Below are 26,610 nucleotides of genomic sequence, written 5' to 3'. Positions count from 1 at the left end.
TTCGCGCACGCGCCTTGGAAGGCTCGTCGGAGACGCGACAGAACCAGCGCATGCGCTCTGAGAATGCCGGGTCGCAGCGCTCCAAGTCTCCAGAGCAACGGTGGGTAGAAAGGCCCTGAGCTTGGGCAGTGGTTTTATTTCAGAATTTTGCGCAGGCTTGCAAGCCAAGGTGTTGTGCGCCTGCGCAGTTCTTGTGTCGCCTCGATTTGACTCTAGTGCGCCTGCGCAATCTTTTGTTTCTTCCGGTAGCTGCCGAGCCAATCGGCGTTGTCTCCGGCCAGGAACTGGGCGGGCTGGAAAGGTTTGGACCGCAGGGTTTTGAATGGCCCTCCAGAGAGGAGCCCCGGGAGCGGCGCCGGGAAGGGAAAGGGTGTGAGGCCCGGCATGGAGGGAGGGTGTGGGCAGGGGCCGCGCCCGGAGGGAGCCGGCGGGGCCCGCGCGCTGGGCGCCTTAAGGACCGGGCTTTCCCACTCGGTAGGAGCTAACTCGGCATCAGTACCGCGTTGTGCCCCTCAGGATGCAAAAACTGGTAAGTCACTTTAGGGGTAGCCGTCTGGGGGGAGAGGAGTTGGGGTCACAGCGACAGAAAGAGCCCGTCCACCCAGTGCAGGCAGAGCCAAACACCAAACACGAGAGTCGAAGCAGGAACTTGGTTATAGATTAGTCCGGCAAAGGCACGAGACACCGTGGGTTAGGGGTTCCGGTTGTGCTGGGTGCCGACGATGAGAAGGTGAGGTGAGGGGAAAGAAGCTTTTCTTCAGATCTTCAGAGCTTTGAGGTCTTTTCCGGGTCTCTCTGTCCGGTCTCATGGGAAAATAGCCAGGAGGTCATTCCACCTTAGGGCTCAGAACTAAGCCGGCCAGAGGTGGGCACTGGCACACCATTAGTCAGGCCCAGGCTACTGCCTTCTGAGGCGGGTCCTGATTTATCCAGGGGAAAGGCTGGGTCTCCGAGGAGTATATAGAGAGAAAGGGATAGGGTTTCTAGAGCGAGGATTTAAAACTAAGTCAGTCATAAGGACCTCAGTTTCAAATGGTACTCTGTCGTCAGGTTTCTTCCTGAGAAGTTAAGATCTCACTTTTTCAGTAGCCTTCGTTGAGTGCCTGCTGCAAGCCGGATGGCTTATAGGTTCCAGGGAAATGTATCAATAGAGCGATGTTTTTGCCCTTGAAGAGCTCACAAGCTAGTGTTAGAGAGAGACGTGTAAGCAGGTATTAGTGCTACATGTGACAGCTGCTGTAGAAGACACTCCAGGGCTGTTCGAACACAAAACACTGCCTGAGGGTCTCGGCGGGCCCCTTCAGTGGTCACTGCAGGTGGCAGACGGTTGGATAGGTCTGCCAGAGAAGAGGGATAAATATTCTTCCCGGGCACATATTTATCCTGTGCCCACTGCATGCCTGGTATTGTGCCAGGCCCTGCAGATACAGTGGTGACCCCAGACAGACCGGGCCCTGCCCTCAGAGTTTATGCCTAGCAGAGGAATCCACTGTTGAAGAACCCTCCCACATGCACATGAGATGTGTTTTGTAAAGGAGAAGTGTAGGAACCTACAGGGGACCAAGTCTGCATGTGGTCTCCCTCTCTCTCTATATACATATATATTTTCTAAGTCTCAGTGGTTGACATGTTGGCTACTGGATATCATCACAGTTTTATTTTATAAAACGAGAATTGTATGGATTCAAGTGTCCTTCATGGTGTTTGCTGATTTTCATTTCTTCCTCCACTAGCACTCGGCCTGAGCTGGCAGTGGGCCTGATGGCAGAAGACAGCCACCGAGATGCACCAGCAGGGCCAGGGGCCCTTTGGGGGGCCCTCCGGGCGCTGCTGCCCCGCACGAAAGAGGAGCTGCGGTTGGACCTCGGGGAGAGCGTGGAGAGGAGTGTGGTGCTGCTGCTGCAGCAGGCCGCCGACCTCTTCTACGGGGGCCGGACGAGCGAGTGTCTGCAGACCAGCGAGGTGGTCCTGGACTACTCCTGGGAGAAACTCAACACCGGGCTGTGGCAGGACGTGGACAAAGACTGGCGTCGGGTGTACGCCTTCGGCTGCCTCCTGAAAGCCGTGTGTCTGTGTGAAGCGCCCGGGGACGCGACCACCGTGGCCGCAGCCCTCAGAGTCTGCGACATGGGCCTGCTGATGGGAGCGGCCATCTTCAACGACATCCTCATTAAAGTGGCCGCCGTCCTCCAGGCGCACCTCCTCCCCGGGAAGAGGCCTGCCCACAGCCCGGCCCCGGAGCAGCCCCACTTAAAGGTATTGTGGCGGGATTGTCCACGACCACACCTAACAGCCCAGCAGCCCTGTTTTCTGGAAGTGACAGGTCACCTCTCTGGCTGAAAATAGCATCTCCATCAACTGGGAAATAGAACAGCTCCATCTCGGTTCTCAATTTCTTCTCCCAGTTTCTGCAGCCCCAGGGTCCTTTAGGGAGAGGGAGGGTGGCAGCTTTGTCATTCCTGAGAGAAACGGCTCAGGGATGGTGTGGGTGAGAGGGCAGCCAGCCAGCCCATCTCCTTCAGCTTCTTGGTCAGCTGGTTGAAGTATTGCCCACTTTCCTGGCTGCCTCTGTCTGTGCTGCTGAGTTTGGGAGACACCACAGTTAGCTCTCTGCTGGTCAGGTGGCTGGTCAGTCCCGCCCTGTAGATCCTTGCACGTGTCCCCTCTGGTATTTAAGTGCACGTGGCAAAGGATGGTTCACTGAGCTGGCCTCGGAGCCCAGCTCTGACATAGACCTCTGGGCAAGTCTGCTCACAAGGAGGAAACATCTATAAAAAAGTATCTTGGTTTTAAAAAATGCAAAAGCAGGCAGTCATTTTTAGCTGTGAAATTATTAAACGAGCTTTTATTCAGTACCCAGCATTGTCAAGGGTGCCTTAGAGCTAAGTACATGGTGTGACACTGACCTTGGAGAGGGCAGGGCAGACATGTAGATCAAGGGACAAAAACCTGTGCCCTTGACCCATGTGTTACAGTGTCCTTTCCCATGCTAAGTCTGTCCCAAGGGCATGTGGAGGTGGCTTCGTGGCCAAGGTGGTTCTCATGGTGTGGGAGGTGTTGGCCCATGGATATGCTAATAGGTAAGGGCCTGAGAGCTCAGGCCCGGAGCCAGCCTGCCTGGGCTCAAGCTCCCACACTGCCATTCACTGCCTGTGAGTCAGGCAAGTGTCATAGTCCCTCTGGGCCCCCTCTGCTCCCTTGCCTGTAAGAGGGGTTTCTCAGCAGCTTTATTGAGCACCAACAGTGGCCCAGATGAGCCAGCCGCTCGGTGATGGCACAGAAGGGCCCAGGCCCTGTCCTCCCAGCGCTGACAGTCTAGTGAGGCTGTAAAAGGTGGGGGGAGGCAGCTTCGGGGAGGTGTTGAGGGAAGGCCTCTTTGACAAGGGACATCTATATATATATATATAAAAGCCTAATATGCAAAGTGCCCCCTGGGGAGTTTGACCGGCTGGGAATTCGATCGCTTGGTATGACATGCGCTGATCACCGGGGGAGGCGCAGACGAAAGAAGGCCCCAGCCAGCAGCCGCTAGGGACCCTACCCGTGTATGACTTCCATGCACTGGTCCTCTAGTGTGAACATAAAGCCTGCTGTGACAGCGAAGAGAACGGGCAGGTGCAGGTCCTACCGCTGCATGTAAGGATGTCAGCTGCACTGCTGCCGCTGCTCCAATGTGTTGAACTGGCTGGGGTCCAGCGATGGAGGCAGAGGACACTGCCACACGCCAGGCGGTCATCCTGGGTCCTTCACACGCAGAGCTCATCTCCCAGTAGTTTAACAGAAGGAAACTGAAGCTCAGGGTCAGTAACTCATTCAGGTCAGTCAGTTGGGAAATGATTAAGTAAATTATGATGCAAACACTCCCAGGACATTGCAAGGACTGGTGGTATCGGGGAAACTGTTTTCGATAAATTATTGGACACGAGGGGCAGAGTTGCTTGTTCATCATGAGTATGTTACCCGTGGATCAGCAGTGCATCTGTGAGATGGTGGGGAAGGAACTAGAGAATGAGAAAGAGTGCTCATATGTTAGATGTTGGAGTGTGGGACAGGAAGTTTTCCTTAGTTGCAGAATTTCTGTGAAAGCAACATATTACTTTTATAATTGAACAAACATTGGAAATGACCTGGTAAAGAAAAAAATAGCTTGCTCTTAGAAGTGAAGAGCAGCAGCTGCAGTAATGATGATAATAAATGTTAGCTATTACTGTTACCAATGACCCCAAAGCTCTCCCACCACTGATGCCAATTCCTGGGTGGTTGCCACCTGCTTGTTTTATCTTAAACAGAAGGCCAGGAACGGCCATGTTTCGATCCCCGATCTGCGGTCAGAGAGAGCAGTCCCCCGGCTTCGCTGTCCGTCGCTGCAGCATTTCCGGAAGCATCATTTGGTCCCACAGACGCCGGTGATCTTGGAAGGTGTGGCTGACCACTGGCCGTGCATGAAGAAGTGGAGGTGGGTGGCTGCTGAGGGCTGGAGGTCCTCCCTCCATTTCAGCATTCCCAGGTCCCTGCACTCTTCCCCAGCACCCCCAGGTAGCACAGCCCCTGGACACGGCACCACCAGGCCCTGGGGAGGGGCTGAGGGCTAAACAAGAGCTGACAGCCTGGCCTGGTGGCTCAGCTGATTGGCACGTCCCTTACACCAAAAGGCGGTGAGTTCAGCCTTGGTCAGTGGTGCTGAGTGGTTAGAGCATCAGCCTCCACACTGTAGGCTGCAGGGAAAGGGCACATACCTGGGTTGCAGGTTCGGTCCCCAGTCTTGGTCAGAGCACATTCGGGAAGCAACTAGTTGATGTGTCTCTCTCATAACGTTGTTTCTCTCACTCTCTCTCCCCATCCCTCCCATCCACTCTCTCTAAAAATCGATGGAAAAATTACCCTCAGGTGATGATTAACAACAAAAATGTTGTGGATTCGATTCTTGGTCAGGGCGCACACCTAGGTTGCGGGTTCAATCCCTGGTCGGGGTGCATACAGAAGCAACCGATTGATGTGTCTCTCTCACGTCAGTGTTTCTCCCCCTTCATCTCTGAAATTAAAAAAATAAAAATGGGGAAAGGAGACATGTAATACTTTAAACAATAAATAAAAAAATCCTTGAGTGAGGATTAAAAACAATAAATAAATCCTCGAGTGAGGATTAAAAATCCTCAGTAACAGTCAGAGCTCTGGACTAAGATCTAAGACTCTCGCCCCCCCAAATGCTTGCCAGAAGCTGTTTTTAGTGCGGGCTTCAGGGACAGTCCAGGAGTAAGTCTCCTACGCAGTTTTGTAGGATCTCGGGAATTTTGTGCACTTCCTCGAGGGCGCTGAGGTTTGGGAGGAGAAATAAGAGCCCCAGACACAGCCTGTCCCCTTTTGTGGGCACCTCGGCTCTTGGTTTGCTTCCTCTTCACACTGGCCGGCAGGCCCGCCTCAGGCTCAGACTCAGGCTCAGGTTTGGGGACAGGTTAGCTGTGCACCTTTTTGGAAATAAGAAGGGTCTCTAGAGAAGGGTCAGCTACTCAGCCTGTCATGGTGGTAGCCATGTGCAGGGAGTGGCTCCCCTGAGACAGAGGAGGACAGAGCTCTGACTGCAGCAGCTCACGTCCCAGCAAGCATGCAGCATACGTGCCCAGAATGTTTCACTGTGTGCCAGGCATCGTACATGTTCACTGCATGCCAATAGTGTTGCATGTTTGCAGTGTGTCGGCATGGTACATGTTTCACTGCGTACCAGGCGCCAAGACAGGCCCTTGCCATGTTCAGCCTCTTTATCCTGGTTCCTGCGGGACACGCACAGTTGTCACCAGCATTTTGCAGTGATGAACAGAGGCTCAGCGAGGTTAGGTAACTTCAGGTCTGTTGCCGCAGGGTCTGGAGTCAATGCCGGGCCACCAGGGCTGAGACCAGGCACGTCTCCACCCTGTACTGCCGGCCATTTACTCAGCTGAGTGACAAGGCGTGCAGAGAGAAGGCTCCTGGCCAGCTGTAAGCAGAGCGGCCTGGGAGGGCTGAGGCAGATGAGGTTTACTGGGTCTGTCTGCCAAGCCACCAGCGCCCGGTGGGCGGAGCCTCACGCTGCCCGTGGTCTGGTCGGTGCAGTGGGGTGGCAGCTTCCACTTCGCAAGTGGTGATGCTGAGAGGAGGCCAGCGTCCCTCGGGCTCAGCAGCGGGCCCTGCCGGCACGAGCAGCAGTGACGGAATGGCGTGTCTGTTTTCTAATAGCTTGGAGTACATACAAGAGATTGCCGGCTGCCGGACTGTCCCGGTGGAAGTGGGCTCCAGGTACACGGACGAGGAATGGTCCCAGAGGCTCATGACGGTCGGTGAGTTCATCGACAGCTACGTCCTGAACGAGGTGTGCATTCTGACTCCTTCCTAATACTTTGGGGGGACACGTTACATTTGGGCACATAAACTCCGTGCACTGCCCGGAGGGTTGGGAGTAGCCAGTCTCTAAGAGTCTTATCATAGAGGGTAGGATCCCTAGCGGCTTATCCAGAGGTGGCCACAGCCAGGAAGGCAGGCTGCTGGGTAGACAGGTGGCCACATGACATGACATGAGGGGCTCGTTTCAAAAACTTTGATGTACATTTCAATGTTTTGAGTATTTTCTAAGATTGTGCAGCCATCCCTACTATGTAATTCCAGAACATTTTTATCACTCCCCAAAGAAACCCCAAACTAAGTAATAGTCTCTGCTACTCCCTTTCCCCCATCTCCAGGCACCTGCTAGCCTGCTGCTGTTTCTGTGGGTTTGTCAGTTCTGGGCATTTCCTGTAGGTGGAGTCAGGCAGCATGTGGCTCTCTGTGCCTGGCTTCTGTCACTGAGCCTCATGTCCAAGCTCATCCAGGTTGTAGCATCTGTCCGTGCTGCCCTTCATTCCTTTGTATGGCTGGTCATATTCCATTGTGTGCAGACCACGTGTTTATCCATCCATCAGTTGTTGGGCATTTGAGTTGTGTGTACTTTTCGTTGGTATCAAAAATGCTGCTGGAGCCCTGGCCAGGTGGCTCAGTCGTTTGGAGCATCGTCCATACACCAAAAAGGCTGTGGGTTAAATTCCCTGTCGGCACAAAGCTAGGTTGCGGGTTCAGTCTGCAGTCGGAGTGCATAGGGGAGGCAACCAATTGATGTTTCACTCTCTCTAAAAATCAATGAAAGCATATCCCCGGGTGAGGATTTAGAAGAGCAGTGCTGCTGTGAGCATTCGTGTGTTGTGCGGACATCGTTTGGTTTCCGTTAGGAATATACTCAGTGGAATTGTTGGTGACACCACGCTGCAGCTCTGTGTTCACCCTCTGAGGAGCTAACCGCCACACTGTTTTCCCGAGCCACTGCACCCGGTGTCCTTCAGATTCTTACTGGTGGGGCCGGTGCCAGAGGACATAGCCTGTCTGCCCAGGGCCTGAGCCATCCCTGTTGGCTGGGACAGGGGAGCCTGTGAGTGGGTGCCGGACCCTCCAGGGGAGGAGTGTTCACCCACACTTTGGTGGGCAAGGTCTTCACAAGGTGCGCGCAGTTAGCATCAGTGCTTTGCAGCTCTTCCGCAGCCCCGGCAGCCCACCCCCAGCCCGCGGGCTCTGTAAGCTCTCACCGATTTGGTCATGGGTCTGCTGCACTTGGCGGTCCAGGCCGGTGACCGTGGGGCTAAGGTTTCCTCTCGGCCTTCTCACCCTGTGACTGAACTCCTGACGGACCACCGGGACCCTTCCCAACCCCATCTCTGCGCTCCTACATTTCCCCCTCCACGGCTCTCGGCTCACAGATGTCCTCCCATTCCTGTGTCTGCGTTCCTACCGACCCATCCCTGCTCATTCACTGTCACCGGGAGGCCTGAGAAGGGAGCTGTGGGCTAGAGACACGCTGAGCGCTCGTCCACCTCTGCTCAGACATGCCCCCCGCAGGGCTGGGGAGGAAGCCTGCTTGCTCGGCAGAGGCGGAACCAGAGAGGGTGTGGGGTCAGGATGTGCGCTTGGGGTTCAGGCAGAACAGCACTGCATCCAGCACGGCCCTGGCTGCTGTGTGTCGTTGGCTGGTTACTTAACCTCTCGGATCGCCAGCGCCCTGACCCTTGTTAGCTGGGGTCGGTGGGGTTAGTGAGAAGTTACCGCACTTCCGGGTGCTTGTGAGAGTAGCACGTGGAGCTCCAAGCATGGCTCGGCGCTCAGTTACCGTGGCCTCCGGTGTCCTCTGCGCCAGGGGGCAGAGGTCACCTCACCTCTGGCTCTGCCCAGCGCTTAGCACAGGGTCTGGCATTTTGTGAACTGTTTGTGGGAAGGAAGAGAGGATGAAGGAGAGAGACAGAAAGACAGATCTTTGAGGAATCCTGGAGGAACTTCTTTATTTCAGCACCGTTTCAGCCTCAGAGCTTGAGGCCAAGCCAACTCAACCCTGGAGCCTGAGGGCGTGCCTGGCGTTCCTCCATTCCCCAAGTGGATCCTCACCGAGGCACAGGCACCTGCAGAGAAGCCCTCCGTGTGTAAAACTGACCTTTTCACACAATGATAATCCCCAAAGATGTAGGAAAATGGGTGCTCACATTAATTGCTAGAGAGGCTAAATCATTTAACTTTGGGGCAAATAACCTGGCAGAAGCTATGAAAATTTAAAAAGCACATACTCCTTGACTCAGTTCTGCTTTTGGACATAGTATCCTCCTAAATAGTAAAGAGGTAATATGCAAATTAACCCCCCACCCTCACAAGATGGCTGCCTACGACCAGGACGGCAGCGGGGTTAGTGAGGAGCAACCAAATGGCTGAACAGCAGTCTGTGTAGGGTGACCAGGCTGGCGGGAGAGGGGGCAGACCTTTGGGCCAGCGGGGGGGGGGGCAGTTAGGGATGACCAGGCTGGCAGTGGGGGTGCAGTTGGGGGCGACCAGGCTAGCAGGGGGTGCAGTTGGGGGCAACCAGGCCGGCAAAGAGAGGCAGTTGGGGATGACCAGGTCAGCAGGGGTGGGAAGTAAGGAGTGACCAGGTCAGCAGAGGCGGGAGGCAGTTAGGAGCCACCCAGCCAGCAGGGAGGGGGCAGTTGGGTGCAACCTGACTAGCAGCAGGGGGCAGTGAGAGGCGATCAGGCCAGCACAGGGAGTGGGGGCAGTTAGAGGTGACCAGGCAGGCAGGCAGTTGATCAGTTAGGAGCCAGCGGTCCAAGATTGTGAGAGGGATGTCCCGGATTGGAGAGGGTGCAGGCTGCATTGAGAGGGAGCCTTCCCTCTGCACCTCGTGCATGAATTTCATGCACTGGGCCTCTAGTATGAGTATAAGGACCAGATTACTAGGCTGTTGATTGAAACACTAGCAAACAACCTAAATGGGCAAAACAACCACAATGTCAACCAGTAGGGGGAGAGCTGAGTTAATAACGGTGTATCTGTCAATAAAGCATGTATCCATCAAAAGAATGAGTCAGACACGTCTGTATTGACTTGAAGAGAGATTCGTGGTGTATTAAATGAAAAAAGATTTCTAAGTAATACATATAATATGATTCCATTTTTATACTTTTAAATCATCCCCCTCATTCTTTTCTCCAAGAGATATTAAGTTGTTTATTGATTACGCATGGTAATGGATGCTACACAGGTTTCATTCCCATCTGTAATTTTATCTGGTGCCGTAATTCAGTGTTTCTGTATCGCACAGGACATGCCAACAATCGTTAGTAACCAAATAGACTCCATGACTGCTTGGTGGCCCTTTTAACGGTGAACTCCAGGCCACGACGCAGTAGCTGTGGGTTCAGCACGCCAGGGCTTCTGCAGACACTGGCTTCTGTGCCCAGCAGGTTGTAAACACGCTTCAGGTGGAACCTGACATCACTCTGAAGTGATTCCCTGTCGCACCGTTGGGGTAATTTACCAAGATGGCTTCAGAGCAGACTAGCTCACACAGCACGTGTAATGGAAGACACATCCACTCGGTGTCATGATCCCACTATTCCATTTTGCAATCAGTAGCATGGCGCCAAAATCTACATCAGAACCCTTTGTCGGAATGCTTTCCACTTTCCACAGAACAGAAGCTAAGATAACCTGTTACACAATTAGTCACAGCACAGCCCTCGAGGTTTCTGCCCTTCCACATGAGTGTTGTCTAAACCAGCGGTCGCCAGCCTCTCAGACCTCAGGGACCACCAGTGGTCTGCGGCCCTCGGTTGGCGGCCGCTGGTCCCTGGCCCTCTGCCCTCCTCCCTGCTGAGCGCTGTTTCCTGCAGTAACTGACCCTGCCTGCACTGCTGGAGCCACCACGGCCGCCTTGGTTTCGTGGTTTGGCTCCCACCACCACAGGGGCCCGAGCTTCTGCCCCCACAGCTTCCTCCTCTCATGGGTCCAGCATGTGAAGACAGTGTTGTAATTGCCCAAATCACTGTAGCTTCCGCCACCCCCAAAACTGCTTCCATCAAAGCTACTACCCCCACTGCCACCAGAGCCACTCAGCCACGGAGTCCCCTCCACGACCAGCCGCCATTCCCACCAAACACCTCACGGCGGCCTCCGAACTGTCCACGGCCCTTTGACCTCTTTGTCCATCTCTTCTCAGTGTGGCCGTTCGCAGGATGGCATTTCCGAATGATAGTCTCCTCTGTGGAGTCCGGCCACCAAAGGTTACCGAAGCAGCCTCTCGCCACTGCCTGGCTCAGCCATGGCTTCAGTCACTCCATCCCCACAGTTGAGAACAGCACCTTAGGTAGTTCTCCATGCCTTCTTCAATGCCTCGGCAGAAATCTTCCTCGCAGGGCGTGGACACCAGGTCTTGAGATCCCTGTGGACACCGCCCTCCGGTTCCACACTCTTCCACCCTCGCTGGCTGGCATCTGTGGCTGCATCCACCTGCTCCCAGTGGCATCGTGACAAACCCAGAGCCTCAGGGCGCTTGGTGGTGGATCTCATGACAGCCTGCGTCCCCCTGGCTCAAAGGGCTCTCCGACTCACCTCGTTTGTTTCAAAGCTCAGACCTCCGCAGAAGAGCCTTGGCGGCGGTTGGCTCTGTGCGAGACTCGGACTTGGCAGGCTTGACGACTACGCAAGGGGAGACCAGCGAAGCTGACTCCGCGGCTCCCGGCAGAAAGGAGTGATCGAACCAACGTATCTGCCCTTTTTTCATTGATTTTAGAGAGAGGAAGGTAGAGAAACAGCAATTGGTTCCACTTATTTCTGCATTCATTGGTTGATTCTTGTATGTGCCCTGAATAGGGATCCAGCCCACAATCTTGGTGTATGGGGACAGTGCTCTAACCAACTCAGCTACCTGGCAGGGCCCGCCCCTTCTTTTTTAATTTGAGTTAACTGAGCCGTGGGCACAGGCTGACAAACTCCAGCAACCTCTGGCAAAGGCAGCACCAGTCCTGAGTTCACATCAGCCAATGGGAGCGAGGAGGGGACCAGCAGGACCGAGGAGGGCCCTCTGGGTGGCTGCCGGGGCGGGCAGGGGCACGCGGGTGCTGAGAGCCAGCCAAACAGGAGTAGCACTGGAGGGCGCCCAGCACCACTAACGCGCTTTCTGTGTCGCCTCTGGTTTTCCTCCTACGGACCAGCCGAGGGACGTCGGGTACCTGGCCCAGCACCAGCTCTTTGACCAGGTAAGTCTGAGACTGCTCCTCTGCCCTTCGCTCTCAACCACCCTGCTCCTTCCTGGGCTCTGACCCCAGAGGGCAGCAAAGGGTAGCAGCTCATTTGCCACCCACTGGTGCTGCTCCCTGTAGAGACCAGACTGGCACCCTGTGCATCGCCCTCCTCACCAGCAGGTGGCAGGGGAGCAGCCAGGTGTGCTGAGCCCAGGGCCCAAGGGGAGGCGGGGGAGAGGGGGGCATCCACAAGCATCACATGTGGTCAGACCTGGAAAAGGAGTCCCAGGCAGCAGGCAAAGGTGGCAGACTGACCTGGCCCAGGAAGAGCGAGTCGCTGCCTTCCCTGCAGCAGTTTTCTGGGCAGGTCCTGGCACTGCCCTCACCACGTCTCAGATGACCCCCGGCAAGGCCCCCCACCCTGGGCCTGCGGCTGGCTCGTGGCAGGGCGGGGTTTGATTCCCTGGGTACCCAGCCCTGGGGGCCGGTTTAAGGCCCCGGGACACACGTGCTGAGACTGGATGAGGAAGGGAGCGCAGGCTGCAGCTGGGAGAAGGGGCTCATTGAGGCCAGAGGCAGGAGGCGCTCCCAGCGAGCAGTGCCTCTCAGAGGCCAGAGGGCACATCAGCCAGCCTGGCGGGTTTGTCTGGGATTGCAGAGCAGGGAGCAGGTGAGGAGGGAGGCTGGGCCGAATGGGAGGGCCTTGAATGAGGCCAATAACTCAGATTTATCTGGAAAACAAGGAGCCCTGTGAGGTTTTTAACAGGAGGGTTCCTAGTAATAGGCGGTGCTTCCAACAGAACCTGCTAGGGAGCCGGGGAGCCGGGGTGCTTGTGAGGGGCGGTGATGGGGCGGTGGGGGGTGAGGGGGGCACTGTGTAGGGAGCAGAGGTGCCGCTGTCACAGCTCAGCGCCTGTGAGCAGACAGCAGAGGCGGCCCGGCCAGCATGGGCATCGCCGGGAGCCCCAGCACTGTGGCCTCCCTCCCGGGGCTCGGGGGCTGGGCCCGGGGTGACGGGGCTCCAGAGCCGTCAAACTGGAGCCTACGAAGCGGTCCTGGGAACTTGGGACCTGCTGGCTGTGGGACGTGAGAAAACCAGGTGCAGGACTGGGTAAAGGAGGCTCCTACTGTGCTGAGGACGGGAAGTGCCACAGAAGATAGCAGTGATTGTCTGTGGGCGCTGGGCGGTCTTTCCTTCTCATTTCTGTAGTTTCCACATCTAGGATCAGTGTGTACGCTCGTCATAATGAGAAAAGGCAGACTTGTTTTTAAATGCAAATCACACAAGAACCAAGGGAAGGGGCAGGAGTGAGGGTGCGCTCCGCTGCCAGCGCCGTCCGCTGTCCCGGGAAGGGAGCGGGCTTCTCGGCAGGCCCCTGTGCGCCGAGCATGGGCTCTGCCCTGGATTCGGGGCTAAGATGACAGAGTCCCTCCCACCCCGGGGGCCTGAGCCCGTCCCCTCAGACGGTGATGAGGCCCCAGAGAAGGAAGGGCCTCCCAGGAGGAGGCTGGCGGGAGAGCGGGCTCTGGGGGGTGGGGTGGGCCGCCGGGAGGGTGTCTGGGGGTGACATTGGAGCAGGGACCAGTGAGCAGTGGCCAGCCATGTGAGGAGGTACGACAAGGGCGGCAGGAGGAGAGCAACAGGGGTGACTTTCACCTTCAGGGGGCAGGAGCAGCAGAGGGGGTGAGGGGGGTGAGGTGAGGAAGGACAGTCTTCTGAATGTGATGGGGGACTGGAGGGCGGTGTTTCCAGCAGGTTGGGTGCTGGCGCCTGGACACTGGTGGGTGGCCAGGCTGAGGGGACGGGAGCAGTCAAGGGAGATGCCTAGATTTGGGAGCCAACTGTCCTCGCTGCCTCTCTGACGGGCGGGGTGGGGGGTCCCAGGTTTAGTAGGGGCTGCGCCAGCCTCCTGGAACCTCCCCCCCAAGTTACAGAGGGCTGGGCAGGCTGTCTTCCCCAGGCCTCCCTTACGAGGGCTCACAGGTCCTGCCTCCTTAACTCTCCTGCTAAGAGGAGAAGGGGGTTCTAATAGATCAGCAGCCAGGCGGATGGGTGCACAGAGCAGGCTGCCCTGCCCCCTACTGAGTGAGCTGAGACCCCGGCACACGGGGCATGGCCTCCTGTGAGCCACAGGAATCCTGGCCCCTGCCCCGAAGCAGCCATCGGACTAGAACATGAGGAGGCTTTCCTAAGAGAAGGCGGCTTGTGATTGTTTTGAAGATGTTTTGGCCTCGCCCAGGGTCTTTATCTGGGGTCCCCAGGGGCGTTCTCACCTCTGTGTTCGGAGCGGGTGGGAAGTGTGGGCGGCATGCGGGCAGAGGGCTGGCGGTCTCTGCGCCGCTCCCCGCGCCTTCTCTGCCCACGTGGGCTCAGGGCCTCCCACCCAGACCTCTTGTCTCTCCGACTTCCTCCCAGAGACCCGGGCTTAGGTACATTGGCTGCTGCACTGGGCCTGCTTTTAACTATAAGTCATATCCCCTGGATGGGGGGGTATTTTCTCTTAAGATCTCTGAATCATGGGCCAGTGCGCTGATAACATCACCCAATCACCTTTCGGAAATCCCGATGATGTCATCAGGAACCAGTGAGCGGCTCAGTATTCCATGGGCCTGGTATGGGGTGATCCCCGAAAACTTCACCTCCAACAGGCCTTCTCCCTCCGCCCAGGGCAGTGCCCGCAGACCCGTTTCTGTGTCTACACCGGCTGCTGGAGGCAGACTTAACCGCAGACGGCAGTGATGGTCAGGGTGCCTGCGGGACGTTCCAGCTGTGCTCAGCGCCCGAACTCGCAGTGGCCGCCCTGCAGGAACGTGGCCAGTCTCCCTGCCGAGGACACCGGGCGCCTTCAGACCAGGCCCTGCCTCCGAAAGCACCTGGGTCGTTAGCAGAGGCGGTCTCGGCCATTCCATCCCTCTCAGGCTGCGGCTCAGGCTGGCCCCCCCGGGCTCTGAGGGACCCACCTCCCTGCGGTGGGGCTGGAGGTGGGCTGGAGGGGCCAGGACTGGGGGTCGGGCCAGGCCGTGGGTTCACTGGGGATAGGTGTCTGCACCGGGAGCTGCTGGCTGGTTCTTTCCGAGGCCAGGGCAGCGCCCTGCCTGCCCTCCAGGGTTGCCCGCCTGGCAGTGCCCTGAGGCTTTGGGACATTCAGGGGAACAGAAGCCTGGGCCGGGAAGGAGTCACACGTGTTACAGCCATAAAGGAATCGGGTTGAGTATCAGTGGGCTGGGCTCGCAGCAGGAATGTCCAGGAGGCGGTCTCCCTCACTCGCTGAGCGCCGCTGTCTGTCTCAGGGGTTCTCGTGCCCGGAACCAGCCTGCGTGCGGCCTCGGAGGCTGCGGTGCGCCCTCCTGGGCTTTCTAAGGGAGGAAGCCGCCTTGATTGTCATGTCCTCCTTCCACCCTCCTCCTGCGGCAAAGATGTCAGACTGCTCTGCCCAAAGGGGGCGTGGGCTGGGGAGGCTGGGTGGAGAGGGGAGGAAGCAGCCCAGGGGACAGTTAACGTACATCTTATCAGACCATTGACGTCAGACAAGATGGCAGACGCCCGTGGTGCGGGCAGGGAGCTTTCTCGCAGCCGCCTCCTGGAGGGAACATCACAGCCTCCTGAGGCCCGCAGCCCCCACACTGCAGGAGGCAAGTTCGCTTCCACCTGCCAGACGCGCAGGCTTTGAAGGTGTGCCAGGCCCGCCTCGCTGAGGGCACAGAGCCCGGCGTGGGCGCCCCTTCCCCACATCCTCACCACGCTGGTCCGTCTCCTCTGCAGCCTCAGCGGTGGGAGGCGATGCCATCGCATGTGGGTCTTTTGCTGAAGGGACTGAACCCCGCCTTTATCTCTCAGTCATCCGTGTGTGTTATCTCGTGTTTGTCCTTTGTATTGGGATCCTTATCGTGTGCCTGTGAACTGTGTGCGTTCACCCTTCCTCACCACATTGCTCAGGAGGGTGTCTGGTCTGTTGGTCTTCTATAAAGTTACTGAGCAAGTGCCGGCTGTCCTTGCTTTACCATTCTTAGTAAATCTGGGAACGCCCCCTCCAGAGGTATTGCGATCGTCAGGCCCATTTTCTTTTTGTTTGTTCTTAAACTTGATTCTTTAAAATAATTAACTCTTTAGAAAACTACTAACTGAAAGAAAAAAAATGAAAATTACCAATTGGTTTAACTTTCTGTAAAGGTGAATCAAGCCCATTAAAGACACATTTATAAGAAATTAGTTTCATGCAGATTGCCTGAGCCCCCTCTGCAGCCTCAGGGGAGATGAGCGCATTTGAGTGAAAATGTCTGGACGCCTGGACTGGTTTATCTTTGAGTACAAAGACGAAGCGCTGGAGTTAGGTTTTTTTTTTAAAGGAAACAAGTCTGACAACATCATAGCTCTTCCCTAGGGATTGTATTTTTCAAACTGAGTTTTAAATCCCTGTCCAGCACGTGTGGGTCCGGTCCTATGTCACCCGGGAGGACAGCGTGTGTTTGGCCCTTGTCAGGTAGTCACGTGACTTCCAGGCTGGGGTGGCCCGGCCTGGCCTCACCCCCCGGGTCTGCTCTGCCGCCCGCAGATCCCGGAGCTGAAGCAGGACATCAGCATCCCTGACTACTGCTGCCTGGGCGACGGGGAGGAGGAGGAGATCACCATCAACGCCTGGTTCGGGCCCCCCGGCACCGTGTCCCCCCTCCATCAGGATCCCCAGCAGAACTTCCTGGCCCAGGTGGGAGTCCTCCAGAGCGCCTGCCGCCTCCCGCGCCCGGCCAGCCCGGCCCACCGTTATCCACCTTCACACACCAGAGCGCCGAGCCACCGACCGGGCCGTGGACACAGGAGGCGGGAGTGGCACCAGCTGGGGCGTGTGGGGCTGCTGGCTGGACGGCCGGCTCATCTCAGGCCCAGCGCCTCCCTCCCACACAGCGGCCCCACACCGCCTCACTGCCGCCTCCCCTCCTGCCCCTGCCTGGCAGGCCTCCCTACCAGAACCCCCCACACAGGAGCAGCTGCTCCGCCCCTGGTTCTCCTGAGACCCGGAAGCGCAGCCGCCTTAGCCTCCTAAGCACAGGGTTGAACCCATGGGGACATGCCTGCAGCCGGGCCGATGGGTGCACAGAGGGGCTGCCCCCTGCACACGCTCAGCCTGCGCTCTGTGAACCGGCCCTGTGCTCTGTGGTGGGGGAACCCCCCCCCCCCATGGGGTCACAGCGGGTCCTCGTGAGGCACCAGGACGGTGGCCATCACAGCGTGCCAGCGATTGCCACAGCGACAGGCGCTGGTTTGCAGTGGACCTGGAGGGACAGACGCTGGACTCAGCACATGGGCAGCGGGCACGGGGCTGGCTGGTGTGGGCAGCGGCGTGTGGAAGGTGCAGGGGCAGGGAGGACGTGGGTTCGGGGACCTGCAGTCAGTGTGGGGCAGCGGCGGGAGGTGAGGTCGCAGCCGGCTCACTGATGGTCACTCTTCCAGGTGCTCGGGAGGAAGTACATCCGCCTGTATTCCCCGCAGGAGTCGGAAGCTGTGTATCCTCATGACACGCACCTCCTCCATAACACGAGCCAGGTGGGACCGTGTGGCATTGCCGCTCCCCGCCCGCTGTCCGGAGACCGGGCACTGACTCCCTGTGTCTGCAGGTGGACGTGGAGAATCCCGACCTGGAGAGGTTCCCCAGGTTCGCCGAGGCCCCGTTCCTGTCCTGCATCCTGTGCCCGGGAGAGCTGCTGTTCATCCCGGCGAAGCACTGGCACTACGTGCGGGCCCTGGACCTGAGCTTCTCCGTCAGCTTCTGGTGGTCGTAGCTGCTCTGCCCCGGCCAGCCGTGTGCGGCCGGAGCCCAGGACACTCGGGCCGGGCGGCGAGGCGTGGGCATGATCAGGCCTGACGTGTTTGGGAAATGGCGGGCAGCGTGTGCCCTGGCAGAGCCTGGGCTCTGAGGTTGGCTGCCTGCATTCAAACCCGGCCCCATTGCTTAAGTGCCGTGTGGTTTGGGCAAGTGTGTCACCACCTGGCACACGGGGCCCTGGTCCTCCTCATGGGGTCTGGGAGGTGGAGCGTGTGCAGAGCTGGGCAGTCGTGCCTGTCACACAGCTGCCATGACGGGGCCTCTCCATGCCGTGGCCTGCAGGCCCTGGAGCAGGTGGGCGTGGCCTGGTCACGGGAGAGGCCTGCCAGCCTGCTGAAGGGCTCAGACTCTGCTGGGCAATGGGAAGTCCAGGGACACTCTTCCTTTTGGCGGTTTCTTTTTTAAATTATTCATTGATTTGGAGAGGAAGGCAGACAGAGACATCAGTTTGTTATATATGCATTCGCTGGTTGACTCTTACAAGACCGGGATTGAACCTGCAACCTTGGCCTAGCAGGACGACACTCCAGCCGAGCTCCGTTTCGTGCTGTCACTGCTGAGGTGGGACCTGCCTCGGGGACTGCGCTGGTCTCAGCGTGAGCGGGTGCGTTCCCTGGCGCCCTCCCAGGAGGCTGTCCCAAAGCAAGAACGGGAGCCTCGCCAGCGCCCAGCAGCCCCTCCTGGCCCGGGGGCTGCAGCCTGCCAGCTACTGCTCTCTGGGGAGAGGCCCGGACGGCAGGCTCTCCGTGTACATGTACTCGTTTGCATAAATGTGCTGGTTCTGTTTGTATAAAACAGTGTGGTGTTTGTGTTTGACCATTAAAGCTTTCCCAGCCCTGTGACTGCAGGCAGCAGGCAGATCCCAGCAGCTGACACCAGACACGCCCCAGCCTGCCTGCCGGCCACCAGACCCCATGGTGCCACTTACGCAGGACTGCCGGGAGTGACACTGGTCACACCATGGCGTGAGGTAAACAGTAATCTCTTCCAAACCAGTCATAAAAGTACAGGCTTCCCCTGGCTGGTGAGCTCAGTGGTCAGAGCTCAGGCCCGAGCATTAAAGGGTTGTGAGTTCGATTCCCAGTCAAGGGCATGTACCTGGGTTGTGGGTTCCATCCTCGCTTGGGGTGCATATGGGAGGCAACCAATCGATGCATCTCTAAAAAATTCCATGAAAAAATGTCCTTGGGAGAGGAATAAAAAAAAAAGTACTATAATCTTACTGATACTCAAAAACATGCCGTTAGGACAAAGCTCCCTCTAAATTATAGCAACTTGTCCAAAATCCACACTAGGTGTGGAGAAAGAGGTCCTGCTGGGTCACAACAGCCCAGCCTTACTGCTGGGTCTGCCCATCCCTCTTCTGGAATCCGCCCCCGGAGACAGCGACGGCGGTCGGAGGCCACGTACGTGCTCAGTGACCATGGCGTCACCTGTAACCGCGGGCGCTGAGGGAGAAGCCCCTGTTCCTTTTCAACACACACAGGCTCTGGGATACTCCTGCCACTCCCGCTCACCAGATGGGGGCGGGGCACCAAGCAATTCTGCACACCAGCTGGGCCTCCCGCAGTTACTTTGGTTCTGACATGTCTCCCGGAGGAGGGTCAGATCCGCAGGCTGAGGGCTGTCCCACAGGCTGTTCTGGGCAGGCAGCACTCGGGCACCGAGGACAGGACAGAACAGGCTGTTCCCAGGCCTCGGGAAGGCAGGCAGGGGCAGGCAGGGGAGGGGCAGTCCAATTCGTTGTCAGTAACCACAGTGCTGGAGGCTGGTGGGACCATGGGAGGTGGTCATGGAGGAGGAGGAATGGCACCAGGGGCGTCTGGGAGGACACACAGAAGACACAGTGTGACCTGGAGGCAGGGGGCAGCTCCTGCGTTTGGGATTGCAAGAGGCCGGGATGGGGTGAGGGTCTGCCCTGGGGCTGCATCCTGAGGGCACTGGGAGGATGAATGAGACAGCTGGGGTCCATTACGGTGGCAACAGTGCCAGGTGACAGGAGTGACCCTTACCCCTGGGCTTTTCTAGACTGTTCTCCTGCCTTCCCCATGTCTCTGCAAGCTCCCCAAAGTCCTGCAGCTGCTTGACTGACACAACTGAACCCAGTTGTGGGCACCCACGGGCCTCTGCCAATCGGCTGGCACATGCCTTGTGAGGACTGGGCAGGACCCCAGCTGGCTCACGGAGCTCGGCCTTCTCACTGCCTGCGAGGTTGGCATGAGGGTCCTGAGGGTCTGGACACAGGACTGCGCTGGGAGGGTGAGCCTCGCACCAGCAGGTGCCACCTGTTCCCGCCCAGTGCCCGCTTCACACTGGGTTTGTGGAGGGGACCAGGCAGAGCATCGCTGCCTTCCCAGGTGGAGGCCTCCCACGCACTCGGTGCCCCAGTTCTCTCCGCCTGGGGACAGCACCTTCAGTTTGCTCGGCCACGTGGTTTCGGAGGGGCTGCTCCAGGTTCACCGGTGAGCCTGAGGTGCTAGTGCCAGCTGGACCATCCGCCCCCCTCTGCAAGTATCCGATTGGAGCTGTAAACCGTGAGGATGTGTGCCGAGTGGGGGAGCCACTAACAGCCCCCTCTTCCTCCTGACACCAGGGGGCCTGGATGTTCAGTGCCCTTGGAACACCGGGTCTCCTCTCCTGGAGGCCCCTCTGCCCAAGGCCTTGCCTAAGCCAGTTGGCGCTGGGTTTTCCATCACGGCTGACAGGGTCCTGCTGACACTGAGGGGAAGACAGGGAACTAAAGTTGTGTGGCAAGTGTGATGACCCAGGAAGTGACGCCCTGAGACCTAAAGGGTGGGCAGGTGTCGGGCACCGGCAGGCTCCGAGGACGGAGGTACGGGCAGAGGGCAAAGGCTCAGGGAGGAGCAGGATCTCGCTCAGGAGCTGGGAGGAATGCTGCCCCGCTGAAAGGGGGGAAGGAAAGGCCATGGGACCTTCAAGGGCCTCATCTGGGCCTGTGAGTCCTGTGAGCCTGGACCCGGGTCCTTGTCAGCAGTCACTGGGGTTTCAGCAGGGGCACGCCAGGCTGATGGGCATCATGGGACAGTCACTGTGGTAGAAAAGATGGAGTGGCTGGGCCGCTTGGAGCCACGAGGTGGGGAAGGGACCGGCCTAGGACAGCACAGGTGTGGTGACAGGTTCGATGCAGGGGGCCAGGGAGGAGGCCGAACCCCCAGTTCAGGGCTGGGGCAGCTGATGGGCAGGGCTGCCAGTCACTGAGCCGGGGCACAAAGGCCCACTGAGGAGAGTACCTTCAGCCAAGCCTGTGGGCCAGTTGCATCATGGGCCACAGGAGAGTCCAGACCATGGGGAGGTCAAGGCCAAGGCCCTCACAAGTTGCCGTATCAGAGCGCTCCAGGGAAGGCCTGATCGACTGGGACGCACTTCCCACAGACAGCATAGCACAGAGGGATTCGGTGACAGGAAGTTTTATTTCAAACCGACTAATGAGGGAAAATAAAGCTCCAAGGAGGTGACTCGTGTGAGCCTCGAGGCACGGGGTCTTCCAGCTGGGCCTGCAGCACGCCGCTAGTGCTGCCTGGGCCGCAGGGACTTTCTGTTTGGCTTGGAGAGTGCAGCCCCCCTCTCCTTCTCGGGGTCGAAGACTTCTACACACACAAAACCAGGAAGACACTCCTGACAACTGCCGTTCACAGCGACACAAGACATGCCCGGGACCCTGTCCTGACAGTGCTCACGGCTAACCCTCCACCCACCTGTGAGGACCGGGGGAAGCGGTGACCGATGCACCACCCGAGGGGGCTGCTAGGAGAGAGCCCTGCCTAGACTCTCTAGTCTAGTGAGTTCCAGGAGCCTCTGAACTGCAAACAAGGCCCCACTGACCGCAGAGCCCTCTGCACGTGGCGTCCCGGCCCTGCTGATGCAGACCCCACACCCCCACCTCCCAGGCTCCTCCGTCCTCCCAGCCCAGCCCCCGCACAGGCCAGGAGAGCCCAGGAGCCCAGCGACACCAACCTGGTATCTCGTGGGGCCAGTAGTCGTTGCAGTTGGGGCAGCGCGGCTCGGAATTGGACTGGAAGTACTTGGCCACACAAGGTAAGTGCATCCTGATCCCACAGGTCTCGCAGCTCTGACCCTGAAACAAGAGCGGGGCGGCTGTGGACAAACCTTCAGGAGACTGTGCAGCACGCTAGGTATTTCTGTCTCCCAAACCCCAGATCAATGATAATGATCCCAAAGTCCTTGGTGCAATGCATTGATTAAAGAATTCCAACGAGGGCAGCTCAAGACTACAGGCCAGGGCAGGCAGTGGTGGCTGCAGGCCCCGCACAGCAGCAAGAGCACCCCGAGACTCGGCTCCCTGCACGCCTAGGCCTCATCCTGCGGAGGATGCGATACGACTTTCCAGGAAGCACCAGGCGATGTGTGTCAAACACTTAAAACACCCACCCTCCGTCCCAGGAAGTCCCTTCCCAGGGGTCCAGCCAAAGGCAGCCGTCACCAGGCACAAGGGAGAGGTGCCCAGTGGCTGTCGGAGTGCAGTGAGACGCACAAAGGTAAACAGCGAGGAGGACGCCTGACGCCCAGCAGGGCTCGGCGGCTAGAAGCCCACGAAGCCCACCGTGGACAGCCAGCGATGGCGCGGGAGGGCGGCCCCACCGCCGCCGAGGGGACAGGAAGCGGCCGAACTGACAGCCTCCTGGAGGAAATACGGCGAGAGCCCTGGGGCCGGCAGGGGGCCGGCCCGGAACTCCGAGGAGAGGCCCCTCTGTTCACTCGGAGGTGCCGGCAGTGCCAGAGGCTGGGCCCTCAGAGCTCAGGAAGGTCCCTCAGCTGGAGCCGCGCACCGGGGAGCCCACGGGCACCTGGATGAGGAGGCCGTGGCAGATGTTGCAGATCTTCACGGCGTCGGGGTACGTCTCCCGGATGTGCTGCTCCATCTCCAGGATGGCCCGGGTGTGCAGGGTGAACTCGCCTTCCTTCTGCAGGACACGGGGCAGCAATGTCAGGCCCCGCACGCCAGCCCCCCTGCTGGGAATGCGTTCCCTCTGCAGCCGCACAGCCCGAGGCCCAGGGGGCACGAAGGCCCGGACGCCCTCTGCACGTCAGGCGTACCAGCCCCGCCGACGGTGTCCACGCTGGCCCCTCAGCAGAGCCCCCAGAGGGAGCCTAGGCAAAGACCTGGAAGAAACTGAGGGCCCCACACTCACATTTTCTTAGCACCTCGCTCATGCCTGGACAGAGGAGTCACGAGTCTGCACAGCAGCCCACGTGTGAGCGCGGTCACAGCCCCCCTACAATGGGGCCGGCCAGGAAGGGAGACAATCTCCCCCAGGGGTAAGCTCAAGACAGCCCCACCTCACTCCCAGGAAGCACACCAGGCGACTCCCCGCACTGCTGCCTGGAGCCTCCACAGACCAAGATCACTTCCAGCCACACCACGTTACAGACAAAGCTGGAAACTGTCCCAACAGGGCAGGGACAGGCCCCAAGTCACACTGTGGCGGGGGCCTCCCGACTCCCAGGTTCAGACTTGGACCACACGCCATGTGACCTAAAATCCCTGGGACACCAGGAAGTGCGGGAAAACCGGAGGAAAGAGCTCAGCTGGTCTGTCACCAAGTCACAGGGAAGAGGCGGCTGGCTGAGGGGGGGCCAGTGCGGAGGCAAATGGCACCAAGGCCCCTGTAAGTTTATCACGATTCAGAAAGCCAACCAATGAACTGGGATGTGACTCTGTTGGCCATTTTGTTACGTCTGAGCCTGGCCCTTGATGGGCAAGAAAGGCAAGATCTTGCCAGGAGGTGCTCCTGAAGACTGACGCCTCCACGTCATCCCCAAGGGCTCCTGCACTTCTGCTACTTTCTGTCTAATTTTTACAAGCAAGAGCAATTTCTCCCGCTTCTGACAAACACCCCATCCTGGCCCCCAGGAAAGGGTATGCTTGTGTGGCCAAGCCAGGAAGCGCATTCACTCCACTCCGACCACCACAGTGGCCCGTGACCACACAGCGGGAGACGGGCCACGGTGCAGAGCGTCAGACGGCAGAGTGGCTGCGGGGAGCGGGAGAACAGCAGCAGGCGCTCCATCCAGCACTGCAGGCGCCCAGCCGCCTGAGTGGGCGGGCGCTGAGCCTCAGGTGTTGCGGGCAGAGTCCTGTGGCTATTTCCTTCGCAAAAGCTCCCAAATCCATACGGTGTCCCTGCCCACAGCCACCACCCTCCACCTTCCCTCCTCCTAACTGCACTCAGCCCTCCTGCCCTCTGCACCCTCTGCAGGGCAAACAGCCTGTCTCCGCCTCCACCCTCCATGGCTGCCCCATTCTTAGGCTGAAGAACCAACCAGCTGCCCATCACGCAGGCTCACTGTGTGTCTCTCCCCCCCACCCCCCCTCACACACACACACACACACACACACACACACACACACACACACGTCTGTGCTCCGCAGGCTCTGGACTTAGCTCCTTGAGCACCTGTCCCCTCAGGGGCACCGGCCTTTGCAGAGGCTGCCCCTCCCTCCAGCCCTGGGTAGCCTTCGCTCGTGCCAGTCCTCAGCGCGGGCAGGCGCCTTTGTTCAAGTTATGATGACATCATGTTTGCTTTCTATCGGCAAGTACTACAGTGAGCGGTCTAAGTTCTGGGCTCTTTCCCTCCACCCCCGAACCCCCTCCGCCCTCCGCCATGAGGCCCCAGCACTGCGGGGCCCAGCCCTCGCCCCATTAGAACATCTGAGGGAAGATAAGTGGACCTTGTTCAGCCGAGTCGGGCTTGAGCCGTGTGTACTGAACACCTACTACATGCCTCAAACTGCCCAGTGCTCATCATTCTCCACCTTACTCAGCCCTGGGGGGCATCACAGGGAGGGTGGTGTCGGGTGCCCAGGCAGGGTGTCAGGCCCTCCAGGGAAGACCACACAAAGTGACCTCCAATGCCTGGCATCTGACACCCACCCAGGGCCTCGGACAGGCTGCACAGCCGCCTCCGCACCTCCAGGCCCAGTAGAGAGCTGCCCAGGGCACAGGAGCAGGCCCAGGCCTAGAGTCCTCTGTCGTAAGGAATGCGATGTGCCCACCAGATGAGTCTGAGTGAGGTCCATTCTGAGGCAGTCCCTCTGGTCGCAGTGCTGCCCCGGGAAGGCTTGTTGGGGCCCCAGCTGCTCCTCCAAAGCTGGAGGGGAGGGGAAGGTGCTGTGGTAAACGGATCCATCTTTTGTGGGAAAAGAACGGAAGCTTCGGTTCTGCTCGTCACTAGAACAAGACATGGCTGTCTAGAAACTCGAAACTGAGTCTGATCCTTTCACAGATTCCACATGCCTCAAGCTTGTCTGTGTGTCCTCCTCATGACAGTGCTGACCATGACCATGAAGGCGGTTCCTCTGGGAGCCCATCTCCAGCACCTTACCACACCACTCATCCCATCCTTCGCAGCCCCGAGGGGGAGCCGAACTCTCTCTTACAGATGCAGGCCCAGACCTGGCGCTGCTCCTGTGCTCTCAGCCACTGCACACACCGCCCCGCAGTCTAGGGACTGGGCTCACTCCCTGCAGCCCACAAGCCTGGGTGCAGCCCCTGGCTCTGCCACTGACTGTGGCCCCTGGACAGATGGCAGGAGGGCATCAAAGCAGGTAAGGGCCCTGAACGGACATCAGTTGGATTCAATAGGGTTCTGAAGGAAAAATTATTCATTCTAAAAAGTGAGCCACACTAGCTGGGAACCCACGGGGCAGAGTACCTCAATCAGCCACTTGTTCTGTACGAACTTCTGCAGCACCTGCTCAGCTTCCTTCTTCCGCATCTTCTTGCCTTTAAGTTGATCAACCACATTCAAAATATTTGTGGAAGAGGCGAAGCCAGTTTCTGAGTCAATAATCAGTTCCAACTGGAATAAACAGCAGGTATCGCATTCATCTATTAAGTTGGCAAACACAAGTTTTAAGCAGGGATACCAATTCTGGTGGGGGAGGGGTTAGTAAAAATACTCAGTTCACAGGCAGAGCTGCACACAGGTGTGATCCTCCAGGAAAACAGTCTCATCACATGCATCAAAAGCCACAAACTGCCAGCCAGTGGCTCAGCTGGCTGAGCACCCTCTGTATCAAAGTTGGCTGTTCAACTCCCGGTCAGGGCACATACCCAGGCTGCGAGTTCGATCTCCAGTCGGGGTTATGTGAGAGGCAACGGATTGATATTTCTTTCTCTCTTTCTCTCTCTCTCTCCTTCCCCTTCCCCTCTCTCTCCCCCCCTCCCCCTTTCCTTCCTCTCTCTAAAATTCATTAAAAAAATAAAAAAGCCAAAATCATCTTCACTCCTTCTAACTCAGCAGCCACTCTTGTAACACTGCCCCAAATAAATCCCCTCAATGCCCCCAAATCAAAGAGGGTCCCTCACCTCTCACGTCCCTGCCTCCCTGGGGGCACAGAAGCTGGAAAATGAGTGAATGAGTCAATGACGCTGCATCCCTACAACTCAAAGGTGGCCAGGCCCCCAAGGCTGGCCTGACGGGCAGGCGGGAGCCAGGTAGGGCAGAAGCAGAGCCAGGGTGGGCTGGAAGAGCACAGCTTGGGAGCCACAGAAGCCTGTGGACCCAGGCAGGGGAGGCTGCCTGGCAAGCCGAAACAGGGCGGGGTCACTGGGGAGAGGCGTCCTGCGCTCACAGGTGCGGAGGTGCCGCAGAGCCGGGTTCGCAGGCCTGGCTGCTGCCTGTCCCCAAGGAGCTTAGAAAGGAAGGATTCCAGGACTCTCCTCAAGGACCTGGATGTGACTGACCTGTTGTGAGGCCAAATGTCGAAATTCTTTTTACAGACCCAGTTACTGTAATGCGCACCCAGGGCTGAGAACCGTCTTGCCAGCTCCTCTGCCAGGTCTGGCGTGAGGACTGAGTAGCAGCTCTGAAGCAGGGCACGCAGAGCAGCATCGCTCACGTGTGAATGCGGCAAGGGGCTGGGTGAGGATGGGATGAGGCCTTCCTAGCAAGCTCCGTAATGCTGCTGCTGGCGGTCCCGAACCGCACTGCCAGTGCCCGCAGTGAGCCTGTTCACCTACATCGCACACCCTGAGGCCCGATGCTCGTCAGGGGTCAGACCTGGGCCAGCCCTCTCTCCCAGGCAGCCTCGGTGACCTCCCCACCATCACAGGGCAGCTGTAAATTCGGGGTGAGGCGCTCACTGACATCTCCCTGCAAAGGCTTTCTTGGGCAGCAATGGCAGTGGCCCTTGAACAGTGCAATTTCCATTTCTAATGATGAAGGCTTCTCATAGGAAGCTCAGCTGCTGG

The 26,610-nt window shown here is 58.3% G+C and overlaps 2 protein-coding genes across 4 annotated transcripts in view; one reads left to right on the top strand and one right to left on the bottom strand.

The window, feature by feature from the left end:
* The first annotated feature begins 278 nt into the window (after positions 1–278).
* KDM8 (lysine demethylase 8) lies at positions 279–18,169 on the top strand. The gene is made up of 8 exons (XM_084883116.1): positions 279–529; positions 1,734–2,256; positions 4,290–4,456; positions 6,211–6,343; positions 11,526–11,570; positions 16,109–16,258; positions 17,002–17,094; positions 17,166–18,169. Exons 2-8 carry the CDS (start codon positions 1,762–1,764, stop codon positions 17,328–17,330), a joined length of 1,248 nt encoding a protein of 415 aa, XP_084739242.1. The 5' UTR covers positions 279–529; positions 1,734–1,761; the 3' UTR covers positions 17,331–18,169.
* Positions 18,170–20,786: 2,617 nt separating this feature from the next.
* Positions 20,787–26,610, bottom strand: part of NSMCE1 (NSE1 homolog, SMC5-SMC6 complex component) — a 28,181-nt gene continuing 22,357 nt past the window's right edge. For all 3 annotated transcript variants that reach the window (XM_084883121.1, XM_084883123.1, XM_084883122.1), the window contains exons 5-8: positions 25,070–25,216; positions 22,201–22,317; positions 21,350–21,470; positions 20,787–20,982 (exon numbers count right to left, since the gene is read on the bottom strand). In XM_084883121.1, the coding sequence (XP_084739247.1) occupies positions 20,903–20,982; positions 21,350–21,470; positions 22,201–22,317; positions 25,070–25,216 (465 nt within the window). In that variant the 3' untranslated portion in view covers positions 20,787–20,902. The remainder of the gene's footprint in view (positions 20,983–21,349; positions 21,471–22,200; positions 22,318–25,069; positions 25,217–26,610) is intronic.

This window comes from Pipistrellus hanaki, assembly GCF_964339955.1.
Source record: "Pipistrellus hanaki genome assembly, chromosome: 4".
Classification (NCBI taxonomy): Eukaryota; Metazoa; Chordata; class Mammalia; order Chiroptera; family Vespertilionidae; genus Pipistrellus; species Pipistrellus hanaki.
The sequence above is the reverse complement of the archived record's forward strand: the minus strand, read 5'-3'. Positions and strand labels throughout refer to the sequence as shown.